Source organism: Heliangelus exortis, chromosome 2, assembly GCF_036169615.1.
Source record: "Heliangelus exortis chromosome 2, bHelExo1.hap1, whole genome shotgun sequence".
NCBI lineage: Eukaryota > Metazoa > Chordata > Aves > Apodiformes > Trochilidae > Heliangelus > Heliangelus exortis.
Genome location: NC_092423.1, coordinates 104254454 through 104266605, shown reverse-complemented (window position 1 = coordinate 104266605; position 12152 = coordinate 104254454). Strand labels below are relative to the sequence as shown.

General features: G+C 39.4%; 1 protein-coding gene across 11 annotated transcripts in view; it reads left to right on the top strand.

The window, feature by feature from the left end:
• The window catches only part of TMEM241 (transmembrane protein 241), a 59364-nt gene that overhangs the window by 14405 nt on the left and 32807 nt on the right, over positions 1–12152 (top strand). For 10 of the 11 annotated variants that reach the window (XM_071737326.1, XM_071737325.1, XM_071737322.1 and 7 more), the window contains 4 exons: positions 1157–1208; positions 2314–2362; positions 4307–4352; positions 5362–5397. In XM_071737326.1, the coding sequence (XP_071593427.1) occupies positions 1157–1208; positions 2314–2362; positions 4307–4352; positions 5362–5397 (183 nt within the window). The remainder of the gene's footprint in view (positions 1–1156; positions 1209–2313; positions 2363–4306; positions 4353–5361; positions 5398–12152) is intronic. The other variant, XM_071737323.1, reaches the window with a different exon arrangement.

Genomic DNA, 12152 nt, shown 5'->3' with positions numbered 1-12152 from the left:
TGCTTATGTTTTCGGAAAGGAGGTAGAAATCAGGATTGAAGTTCCAGTGGGCAGTCTTAAAGAGTAGAAGATAATTAATATAATAGGAAATAGCAAAAAATTCCTTTCCTAAAAAAGAAGAGCTGAGTGACATCCAGGTCTGCCAGAATCATTAAGCTATACAACCTACCAACCCTTGTAAGCCCTAGTTGTTCAGCTTCAGAAAGGAGACAGAAACAAACAGAAGCTGGCAGTCATGTATTAAAGTTTCACTATTTCCCCCACACCCTCCCCTCCCCTGAAGACACATATCTGCTTTCCTCCACATTCTGTAATCTTTTATCTGTACTTATGGTAGATAATATTGGGTTATTATTTAGTGTACTTAGAGGCACCATCTTCCTAATTTCTTCCTCTTGTTTCCATTTTCTGACTTACTGTGGCCTTGTTTTTACCACTGGATTATTGTCAAGGATGCCAGGTTTTTTATCATCTTCATTCTGTCTTTTCCCATGCCCCTAGACAGCAGGAAAATAAGCAGCAAAAACAAATGTTTGTTATTATTAATAGTGACAGTCCACAGAAATTCCACATCAGTGTATTCAGTGTAGCCTGTAGAAATACTGACTCAGCCACAGGTTAAGAATTTATTTATTCTGAATCAGTGGACTAAGGGAGGACATGTGCTGTCCTTAAGCCATTTCTAAACTAGTACCACTCAGCTGCTTTGCTCTGTGTTCTGGAGTTACACCATAACTTCTAATGGAGTCACCTCTGCTGGTATTTTTCTGCTAGGTAGCTCACCTTCATAGAAGAACTTTTTGGTAGCCATTCACATCCAGAAATTTGTTTATTTTGGCTTTCTGAAGCAGTCTAGGGAAGCCAGATGGCAAGTGAAGAATAATATTCCCTACCAACAAACTTGTTTTCAGTACTTGTGAGATGTTTTGTGCTGCTTTTTTTTTTTTCTCATTCAGCTTTGCTGTGTAGGAGTTATAAAGAATTCATGATGTAAAGCTTAATTTTGGTGGCAAAAATTATTTTAAAATATGGAATAAAAATTAAACACATGAAATGTCACTGTAAGATTGAGTGAAACTGCCTAGACTTTGCAACCTTTTGCATCCAGATTGTGAGCTTTTGGTCTTGTTTTTTGGTCTTTTTCTCTTCTATACAGTGTGCTGTTCCTCCTGGCAGCAGCAGTGTGCCTTCCTTTATGTGACACACAGGTGAGGTCTGCTTTGTAACACAGCTCTAGTTAGACCTTGATGTCTGACATCTTGTTAGCATATGACTGATGCAGTTTTTGCTTGTAAGCCAGGCTGGGATCCCTGCTTTTAATGTATTTGCATCAGTGCAAAACCTTGGAGTAGTGCAGACACAGAGGTCTTTGGTAAAGCTGGTGGCTGGGGAAACCATGGTTTAACTGCTCAGAGGTCTTAGAGCAAAACACCTAGGGCTGAATTAATTAATTGCACATACTTTCAGGAGGTTCCTAAATTAGGTTTGTAATCACTCTACGCTCCTTTTGTAGCTACTGGAGAAAGAAAGGAGGTACCTCAAGAGAGTGCTTAGTCCAGAAAAGGTCTGTTCCTTGGAGGTGCTTTTCTATTTTGGAGACTCAGGGAGGCTGCTTCCTTGTTTCAGATACTTTAGTTCATATCTGAAGTCAGGTGAGATGAGTCTGGGAACCTGTCTGGATACAGCTCATCCAAGGTAGCCTTCAGAAGTGTTGCCCCTGCACTAGGTCCCTTCACAGACCATGGGGCAGAGCAGGAACTTCTGATGTATAAATAGTCTTCCTCTGAAAGCAGACATCTAAAATATGCAGGTGAATTCCTCTCAGAAATGTCTATTTTTCCCCACTGGTTGTGAAGAGACCTTACCTTTCTCAGAGACAGATGTCTGTTAAAAGCACTTCTTTGGATACTTACGGAGCCTTGGCAAGAGAGGCTGCTCAGCTGCTGCAGGGGCTGAGGGGGCAAAAGAGACAAGACAAAAACCTTAGTGATGTTCATCTGATTCTCTTGCCCTTCCCTGGCTGCCTTTGGAAGGCCAAGCTGGGGTGCATATGCTCAGATTATTTAAAATGGTGCCCATACATGAAGGAAATGAAGCTGTTCTTACCAAGACTAGCTGAGAGCATGGGTAACTGGCATATGCCAGGCCTCTAAGCAGGACAGGGAAACCTTTAGCCTTCCTTGTCTTCTTTAGTCATCTTCTCCTATTTCTTTGTAGCATAGCACTGTACTTGCTTTGTGGAGCTCTCTGCAGGGAAATAGCAATATGTATACGTGGATGTACTTTTATTTATGTAGATGTTCTTTTTTGCAGTTTGATCCAAACGGTTATTTATGGGCTCTAATTCACTTAATCTGTGTTGGTAAGTAATTTTCTTTTGGAAAAAGAATTAGGAACAGTGAATGTGTTGGATAAATCAGCTTTATTATGTAGTTACTGATATCTGAAGTTTTTGATGTAAGAAACACTTGGAAAAGACTGAGGAAGTGCAGTAAAGATAAGGATGTGCATTCCTTTTATGTTGAAGACAAAAAGAGAGTGAACTGGGTATTACAATCAGTTAACAGGGAATGACAAAATGTGCACATGCAATTTTAATCAGCACTAAGCTTTTCTGGGAGTTTTTGGTGGCTGCATACTAAAAGGCAGTCCCATCTGAGGGGAGAAGAAACATGAAAAAAATCCAAGCAATAACACGTAGTCAGAACTTCCTTACATACAGTAATTTTATTTTTAAACTGGCACAAATATTCTAAAATATGATGGAATATGCTCCCAGAGGAAGGATGTTGAAATATTGGGGTGTTTTTTGCATTCCTCTGCATTTTTTAAAATGTTTAATAACGAGTTGCATGACTTGTCTGGTTTTCTTTTGTCTTTTTCAGACTAAACATTGATCTGAATAAATCATAATTTTTCCATGAAAAGCTAGAAACAATCAGACCCAGAAATTATGAAGAAAAGGAGATCAGTAATTTTTAACTAGGAGATTTGTGTCTTTTGGACTATTAGGCTAGATAATAAGGGCCTTGTATTTGGTTCTTATCTGTCCTAGAGAGACCTAGTGATTCATTAATATGTTAAATCTTGTCTGCAAATTAGGGATATTTTCTTCTTTATTATTTTCTATTCATATTGTAAAATTTTTTTAGGGCAAAGGAAATGTGCTTGTAAGTATTTGTGTCCAGGGAGGTCTAGAGGTCTAAAATGTTGTTAACATACAAATAAGAAATAGTAAATGTTTTGGGTTTTTTTTCCTTTAAGAAATGTTATATGGTAAACATTTGCTTGTTTAGACAAAATAAAAAGGTGTGGTTTTTTTTACTTCAGATATTCATTTACTGTCATGAGTGATGTTATTGCTTTCTCAAAGCCAGGAGATTACACTTTGTAAAGGAATGCTAGAAGGTGGAAAACTGCTTATAGAGTCTTCAGGAGGCCTTTTCCGTATGCTTGAAACATGTAGGAAGTGCTAGCATAATTTTTATGCTCAAATTATAGCTTCTTCACATTTCTTTTGGTTTGCTTCTTTGCTTGTTTTGTGAGAAACTTGTTGATATGACTTGGGGGAGGGGGTTGTATGTAATTTGATTTTCTGTCAACTGACACAATAAAGGTGATGCAAGGAAGGGCAAACAGGCGAACCAACTTACCACACAGTTAAACAAGAAAGAACATTAGGGAAAGGACATGTTCTACTCTTCAGTTTGTCTAACAGAGGCAGAGTTGAGGACATCTATTACATAGTGTTCTGCTGGATTTGCTTTTGCTGGTTTTGTTTGTGAATAAAAAACAAACAAAACCACACCAAGGGCTTGAAGAAAGAGTCTAAAAGAACAGAGCAGGAAGCTGCATTGTCCCTTTCTTGAGTGTCTAAATCTTTTCCCAGAATAGAAATGGGAACTAACCAAGAGGTGGGTAGGTCAAGAATGTAAAGAACCTGGAAACCTTAGAGCTGAGAGAACTCTGACCAGGAAGAACAGCTCAGAGCTAACAGCTGTAGGGGTCTCCATAGATGAACACATCATAGAAGTTACCAGAATTAATGGTGTGGGCTGAAGAGCCCATTCTGCAATACTTTTCTAGGCGTATTTACACACATGTAGATACATACACATACACATGCACATGCTCTTTTGTAGTTGCCATAGGTTCATTTCTGTTAATGGGTTAAGCATCCTTTTTGCCATGTTGCTGAAGTGTAGTTCAGAGGGGTTCCACATCTGCCAGTACCACAGCTCAACAAACCATTGTTTGTCAGAATGATTGCACATCATGGCAATTATACATGTCATTTCAATTGCAGGGGCTTACAAAATATTTCACAAGCTATGGAAACCTAACTCTTTAAGGTAATGTGTTTTCATGTTCTTTTTTTTAAAAAAAAAAAAAGAGATTGCCATCGAAGAGGGTTAGAGGCACATTTGTGTGGCAGTTGGGTAAACTGTAGGGATCTCTGCATTCCCAGTGTCAGCTTGGCCACTCTTAGCTAATCATTAATGACTTCTCTTGCAAGAGGAGCTTTATTTATTGTGGACAACAACAGCATGTGGTTATTGACAGTTATACTGTGAACTCGAACTCTGAATTAGTTTTAAGCAGTGTGTTATCAAAGGATAATGACTCAGTCCTGGAACAAGAGCCCCTAATTACCAGCACAGTCATCAAGAGGAAATGTTAGTTTGTGTTAGTCTTGAAAGCTGTATGGTTCAAATCTGTCAGTATCTCCCTGTGAGACACAGTCTCAGAAGTGTTTAGCTGATGATGATTTGCCACAGGACAGGAATGGCTGAGAACCTTAAAAACCTTGAAACCTTGTTCTAATCCCATGTGCTCATTAGAATTTCAGCCAGACACAAATTGTTTTGAAAGCAGGTGCCATTACGTGTTCACAGTGTCTCTAATCTGCAGTTGCCTGTATGAATGGAGACGGATATGTTGCCACTGCATATTATGAATACATTTGTAATACATTTGTGTATAGAATATAGATAAGCTCCTTCATTTCAAGGCCATTTTGTCTCTCTGTTTAAAGGGTCTCAATTTCAGTCTCACTTTATGTTCACTCTAAATGACACACCCACCGACACAGTAACAACAAAAATATTGTGCAAATGATGTGTAAATTAATATTCTGATTAATATATTGATATTAGTATAATAGTAATAGATTATTGTTATAATGCACGTGATTATAATATATTGTTACTATTACCTAATTATAACATTGTGTCATAGGTTATATAATATTAATATTATGTAATATTACAGTGTTGTAATGCTGTTTAATATACTGATCTCTTATACCAAATGGATTGCATCACTAAAAGAGCACCTTTTTTTCTTTCCCTCCTTTCACAGTGAGCTGGACCAACAGTACATCAACTATGTATTCAGGTAAAATGAATAAGTCTTTGATACACCATTGCTGGTTTTATGTGGTCTGTGTTTTCATTTTCAACTGTGGTTTGTTCAGGAAACTCATAGCTAGCACTACTTAAATGTATTTATTTAGCAGGACATTCACTGAAAGAAAAGTGCTAAGCTGAATGGCTTAGCAGCTGAATTTTTTTGGCTCTGGTTATAGGTGGACATGCCAATATACACCTGGGGAAGTAACGAGGTGTTAATCATGAATTTTTTAATCACCGTGTGCACAAGTGATCTATAATTTCCAGAAATCATATTTACAGAGTAACTGTAACTCTCTGGCAATACCTCACTTCTCAAAAATAAAACTTGTACAGAATTGCCAGGAGGGAAGGTAGTGATTTCTGAAGTACGATCAGCAAAGCACATGAGCAGTAGCTGATTGTTCAGAGTGCTGTTAGTGGAGTTGAGTAATTTAGACTTTCAGTTGTTTTTCTGATTCAGAGATGTAAAAGTGGCTTGTTATTTTCTAGTTAGTGAAAGAGCTTGAGTCACTCACCAGATTTGTAAGCTTTTGTATTAAAAAAATAATAATTTTCAATCTTTTCCTCCAAGAGTCATATAAGCCAGGACATTTGGTGTTTATGGTTTCCACTAGGTTTTTATGAAGCTTTATTTAAAGTAAGACAGTGACTTTACTACATTCTTCTCCATCCATAATTACATCCTGTGTATGTTGGCCTTTTTTCTTGGAATGATAGCTTAAGTTGTATAGGAACACTATGGAGTACAGATATGAAGTTCTAAGAAAGAATGGTCACAAGGAATGAGAGAGAGAGCATGAGTTAGGAATAAGCATAACAAAACTGAAGTTGTACTTGTCCATTTGATTAAGTGTGTGCTCTTGTCTGGCAGCATTAAAGATCCTGGAAAGCAGCACATCATTGGACACCAGTGTAGGACACTTCAGTTCCCATTTCTCTTGTCAGCATCATCAACATAATACTGTGTATCTCCTATCTTACTTCAATCAAATCTATTTCCATAAATTATTAAAGCAGGCCTCTGATATTGTGCTTGTATGATCCCAGTGATTATTGACCAGGGTCCCATGCATTGACAATATCCAAATATTGTTTTGCTTGAATTAGGCTCTTGTTTAAGTCAATTGTTGTTTTCCATTTACTGTGAAGTGCAAAGCAAAAAAAAAAAAAAAAAAAAAAAATTACTCAAACAAGGTATTTGTGTTTATTGAAAGGGTTTTGAAGAATTAGTCATGGAACTTGCAAATTTGCTACTGTATGCAGAAGTAACTCGTGAAGACTCGAATGAGCTGTAGCTATTTGTCTCATTGAAGGGAGAATCATTAAATAAGCAGCAAAATCAAATGATTTGTCATTTGGCACCTCTCTGACTATGGTTGTCAGTTGTAATTTTAAAAGTTGAAAACTGCATCTGGACCTGAACCTTTGAATTCAGTTTTTTGCTGAAGGTCTTTATTTTTCAGCTTTGAAAAGTCAGGGGTGGGTTCCTGCTGTGTTAGCTGATGGCATCCTTTGGGCCTGGGAACTTGTGTCCAGCAGAGAGCAGGAGTTCCACATTACATGAAAAGTATGATTCTTGACTTAGAGATGTTTGGGAAGGAAAAACTTCTCACTAAGGAACTGTGATGTGTAATGGTATATATTTTAAGACTATTCTTTAAAATTAACCTTTTTTAGCAACAATAACAAAGAAAGCACCAACAACAATGAAATTGTGCAAATTCAAAGATTTGTTTTTCATCTGCTTTAAAAAAAAGAGTTGTTACCAAAGCTTGCAAAAATTTTCACCATTAAGGAGCTTGAAGGTTGGTGTAGTTCCCAAGATAATGGTGTGGAACAGTTGGTATAAAGCAGGTGGCTTAGAGGGGGCAGAAGACTGGATGTTTATTTGTTTGGCTTGGGTCTGTGGGTATCTGTGTGTCTGTATATGTATGTATATATTTCTAGGTGTTTAGGAAGCTCGCATTCTATAGCATTTAGACCTCATCTTGTCTAGGGTAAACAAGTGGGCAACAGGATAAGCAACATATGATTCCTTTTAGAGTTTTATTTTGTCGTAATAGCAGATGATGTTTGACAAGGTGGGAAATTTGGGAGAAGCTCTCTCCTTGTTTGTGTCCTTCATGACATGCCACCACCATGAAGGTCCTCCATGAAGGTTTAATAGGGCTGAAATCTTTCTGCTGCAGAAGGTACTGTCTCTAAGTGAGACCTCTGTACCTGTAGTTATCTTGGAGATGAGTGCCCCCTTCCCAGATTTGAATGAAGCTGGTCAGTGTGTTTGAGAGCTATGTAGAGGTACGTATGTATGTGTACACACAGCTTTATCACACAAGCTTAATTTCTATAGAAGACAGTCAAAAGTATTATGATTGAGTAAAGGGTATTTTACTTTGAATATTCTCAGAATGAGCACTAATTCCTCACAGGCAGTTCTGGGTCAGAATTACTGTAAACATGTGCCTATCTCTGTCAGAGGGTGCCCAGCACTAAATGTTGTGATTTAACAGGCAGTAAGGTATTTGCTGCTTCAGCTACTCAGAGCTTCTTGGGGACTGTTTTGGCCATGACAGAATCCCAGTTCCACTTGCAAAACACAGCAATCTGATGTGTACCAGTGGTCCTATCTTTACAAGCATGGCTCTTTCATTCTATGGTTTTTGAAGGAAGTTGATAGTGTGTCATATCAGTGCATCTTTCTCCTCTTAGCATTATTATCAATAGGTCTTATTTCTAACATAGATCAGACAGCTGTGTGGCTGTGCAGAGAAGAGAAAGCAGCTGCGTGGATCCAACCAGATAGTGTACAGAATCATAATATCATTTAGATTTAGGTCACTGACTTCAACTATAAACCTAACACCAAGCCCACCACTGAACCACATCCCTCAGTGCCACATCTACAACTTTTTTATACATCCCTTCAGGGATTGTGACTCAATCACTTTCCTGAGCAGCCTGTTCTAGATAATTGTTTTGTTGAGAAAATTTTCCTAATATACAGGATGATATATAGGTTTGTTACAAGAGAGGCTGTTCAAAATCTTTCTGTGTGAAAGGAATTGTTTCTGAGTGTAGAGACAGCCTGGACAGAGCAGATTAAAAGTTCTCCTCCAAGCTGCTTTGTGTCAGAATATACCAATATGTTAGATGAAAAATAAAAAATTTATATTTAGATTAACTGTACTGGCTCTATTGGACACTTACAGAGCTGTAACTAAAATCAGCAAAGTCTCCTAATGTATGCTGTCCCTACATGCCATGCACTGTTTCTTGTTTTAAAATCTGGAATAGTTTTGGAGGGCAGAATGTCTGAAGCAAATGTACATGAATGGGAATTTTCCAGAACCAAACAGATCTGAAGAAATATTTGCTGATGTTGAAAAGTGTGGTGTTCTTCTCACTTCATCACTTACAGCATGATTATTCAATGGCTTGAAAAACAGGAGCCAGATCAGGAACAAGGCTGGAAGAAGGAGGGAAAGCAGAGCTGTGCTATGCAGAGAAGGGAGGGGTGATGTTGCTTCTCAGTGCCCAGCCCCATCCTGTTCATCCATCTCCCGTGAGTTTAAGCACGTGAGGGGAATTGTACTTCCAAGAACCTCCATCTAATCCTTCAGTCTTGTTCCCACCACCTTTTTTTTTTCTTTTTTTTTTTTTTCTTTGCAGTATTGTGTTTCCCTGCACTCTGACTTTTGACTGTTTTTTCCATAATCTTGCATTTTGCTTTATTCCTTTCCAGTCCCCCAGTTTTTATCAGAGAAGGAGCCAGATTTCTTACCCCCCAGCTAGGTGGCAAGGGGTAGCATGGGGGGCTTGTAATGTCTACCTGGCATGCATAATGTGTTTTAGAAGTGGGTCACAGCTCATCTTGGGCTTTCTTTTTGTGGAGAACCTGGAAGAAAGTTTCAGTACACTCCAGTATCTGTTGCTGTCACAGAGGTGTACCAGATAGCCTCCCTGGTGAGGAGAAAATAAAGACTTAGAGCAGGAGAGTTTCCAATGGTGAATAAGCGATGCTGAAAAAGGTGTAAGGTAAAGGCTCTACTCTATGCAGCTAAACTACATCTGGCTTCTGGAAGAGCAGCTCATCTGTCACTTTTGTGAATTAAAAAGCTGCAACAGATTTTCTGTAATAGGGAAGGCCAGCCTTGCAGGCATAAATAGCTGTTCTTGCTGACAAAACCTTTTTTCAGCCAGGAAGAAAACCACGGTGACCCAGCCCTCTGTACTGAGTACAGGGGGAAAAGGAGTGGAGAAATCCAACACAGGGACTTTGTTTTTACTGCAGCCTGATGTCCAGGTTGTCCTGCTGGAAATTTCTGAATCCCTAATGTGGTTTTACAACATCATGGTGTCTTTTCTACTGATGTTCTGTGCAGAGCAGGGTTACAGTACAGCTTTAATGCCATCTAGCCCATTTGCCTTAACCTGCCCTGCACTTCACAAAGCAGGTTTTGTTTTCCTCTTATGTTTTCTTTGGACTGAGGCCTGGGATGTATGGTTAGGGTTATCAGTTCCTCTTGGTTGCAGAAGGAAACTTTTCTCTGAGCATGTCCCAGTCTGACTGTTGGGGTTTTTTGTTTCTTTAAAAATTAATAATGCAAAAAGCAAAAGTGGAGAAAAATTGTGTAGTCTTAATTCTCATATCTGGTGATACAGTTTCACTTGCCCTGCTGCTCTCCTGTTTTCTCTAATAGGTAGTCAGAAGCAATAAGCCTCCCCTTCCTTTTCCAACTTTGCCATGAAACTGAGGAATTGGGCCTATTTATTATGAATTCCTCTTGATGTCCCTTGTCTGGGGACAAGGGGGGGATTGCCTCCTGTAAGTGATCTGCTTTACTGTGCTCAATATCTTTGTGACAACTTCATCTTTTAAAAACATGTATAAATATTGACAGTGTGAACATACTGTACCAGCTGATGCCTTTCAAAGACATTGTATATAAAACATTAAGCTTAAAATACCCACCTGCCTGTCAGTCATGAAGCTGTTGTCTTCCACGGCTGATTTCAGTGGCAAGGCTTCCTTGGCCACAGGATTGTCATCCTCTTTGCAGTTCTTTTTTGCTGCTGGTGCCTCTGTGGATGATGTTGGCATTCACCAAAGCTTGTGGAGGGCAGGCCACCAGGGCTGGCAGCCTGGTCACCTGGAGAACTGGGAACAGCTGAGAGCAAGCGGGCTCAAAAGTGTTAACACTGGAAAAGGGAGTTTGCCACTTAGACACACGGTACTGTACTGCTGCAGGTACTGGAGGTACCTCATGTACTGTGAGTACAGTTTCCTAGCTGTAACCTCGTGTGTTGGCAACCACTTCTAGCTTTTTCTCTGTCTTAACTTTACATTGTACAGTCTACCATTCCTCTGTTGGCTGGAACGGCACTTTATTGGCATTACTGGGTCTACTGAGGTGTAAGAATTGCTGGTAATTAGCCTATCTGCAGCATTCATAATGAATGTCTTTTTTACCTATGTAAAAGCAGTGCTTGCTGCTTATCAAGAAACAATCTCTATAGATATCTTTTCTACTTCTCTCTTTTCTCCTTTGTTTTTTTGTCATGACCATATATCCATGGCATAGTGGTAAATGGAGGAAGCTGTAGCTCTGCTTTTGGAGACATGCACTCTTCTCCCATCCTACAGTGCCCCAGAATATGTTTCTGTAGCCTTCTAACCTTGGAAACAGCACAGAATGGAAAAAAACATCAAAAAATCAGAAATTTACAGGAAGAATTAGTAGCACTGAAAAAGGCTCTGTACAGCCTGTGCCGCAAACTCAGAGAATGTAGGACCGCAGAAATCTGAAGTGATACTCCAGACAACAAACTGGTCACAGCTGATTTTCTTGTTGACTTCTCATCTTCATGACTTGTATCTTTCTGAAAAGTGTGCATCATTTGGGCTGGCACTTGGCTCTATTTTCACACTCTATTTTTTAAAAAATCTTGTTTAATTGCATCATTTTTCCTTTCTCTGACGGGCATTTTGGGCATGAACATGAGGTGCTTGCACGAACACGCGCATAGGACTCAAACTGGATTTGACTCTTGCATGCAATATATGCACATCCCTGTGAAGCAGACACCAGTAGTCACACAGCTGGAATTAATCCTCAGACAGAGAGACACACAAGTCTAGACATAGGTACAGTTCCCTATAATTTCTGCCTCAGTGGTTTTAGCAGCTGGCTGAACAGCAGGTCTGTTGAAAAGGACTCTGGTAAAAGTGAACTCTGAGGCCTGTGTGAGGCAGCAATGCTTGAGCATGGCAAATTAGGGCAAACCATATTTTGGGGCTACATTTGAAGGAGTGTGGCTCTCAGGTTGAGAGAAGTTGTTATGAGCGTTGCTGAGGCTGCAGCTGGAATTCTGTGCTCAGTTTTGGGCCTCTCGGAGAAAGATACTCAGGAAGTGAAGACCTAGCAGAGGGCGACTGGCATTGCTAGGGACTTGGAGCACGTGGAAGGAAAGGCTGAAGGATCTCATGTTGTTGAGATGGGCAGAGACAACGGTGCAGCCTAACAACTGCTTATACCTTCTTGAAAGGGAGTTGCAAAGATTACGGAGCCAGACTTTTCTAACAAGTGCCAGATGGTATAACATGAAACAGCAACCATAAAATGCAGCTTTCGATGTTGAAAGACATCAGGAAAAGCTTCTCTGGGAGAAGTTACACAAAGAAGTGTGGAATCTTCATGCTGAGAGGTTTTTGAGACCTAGCAGTTTGAGACAGAACCA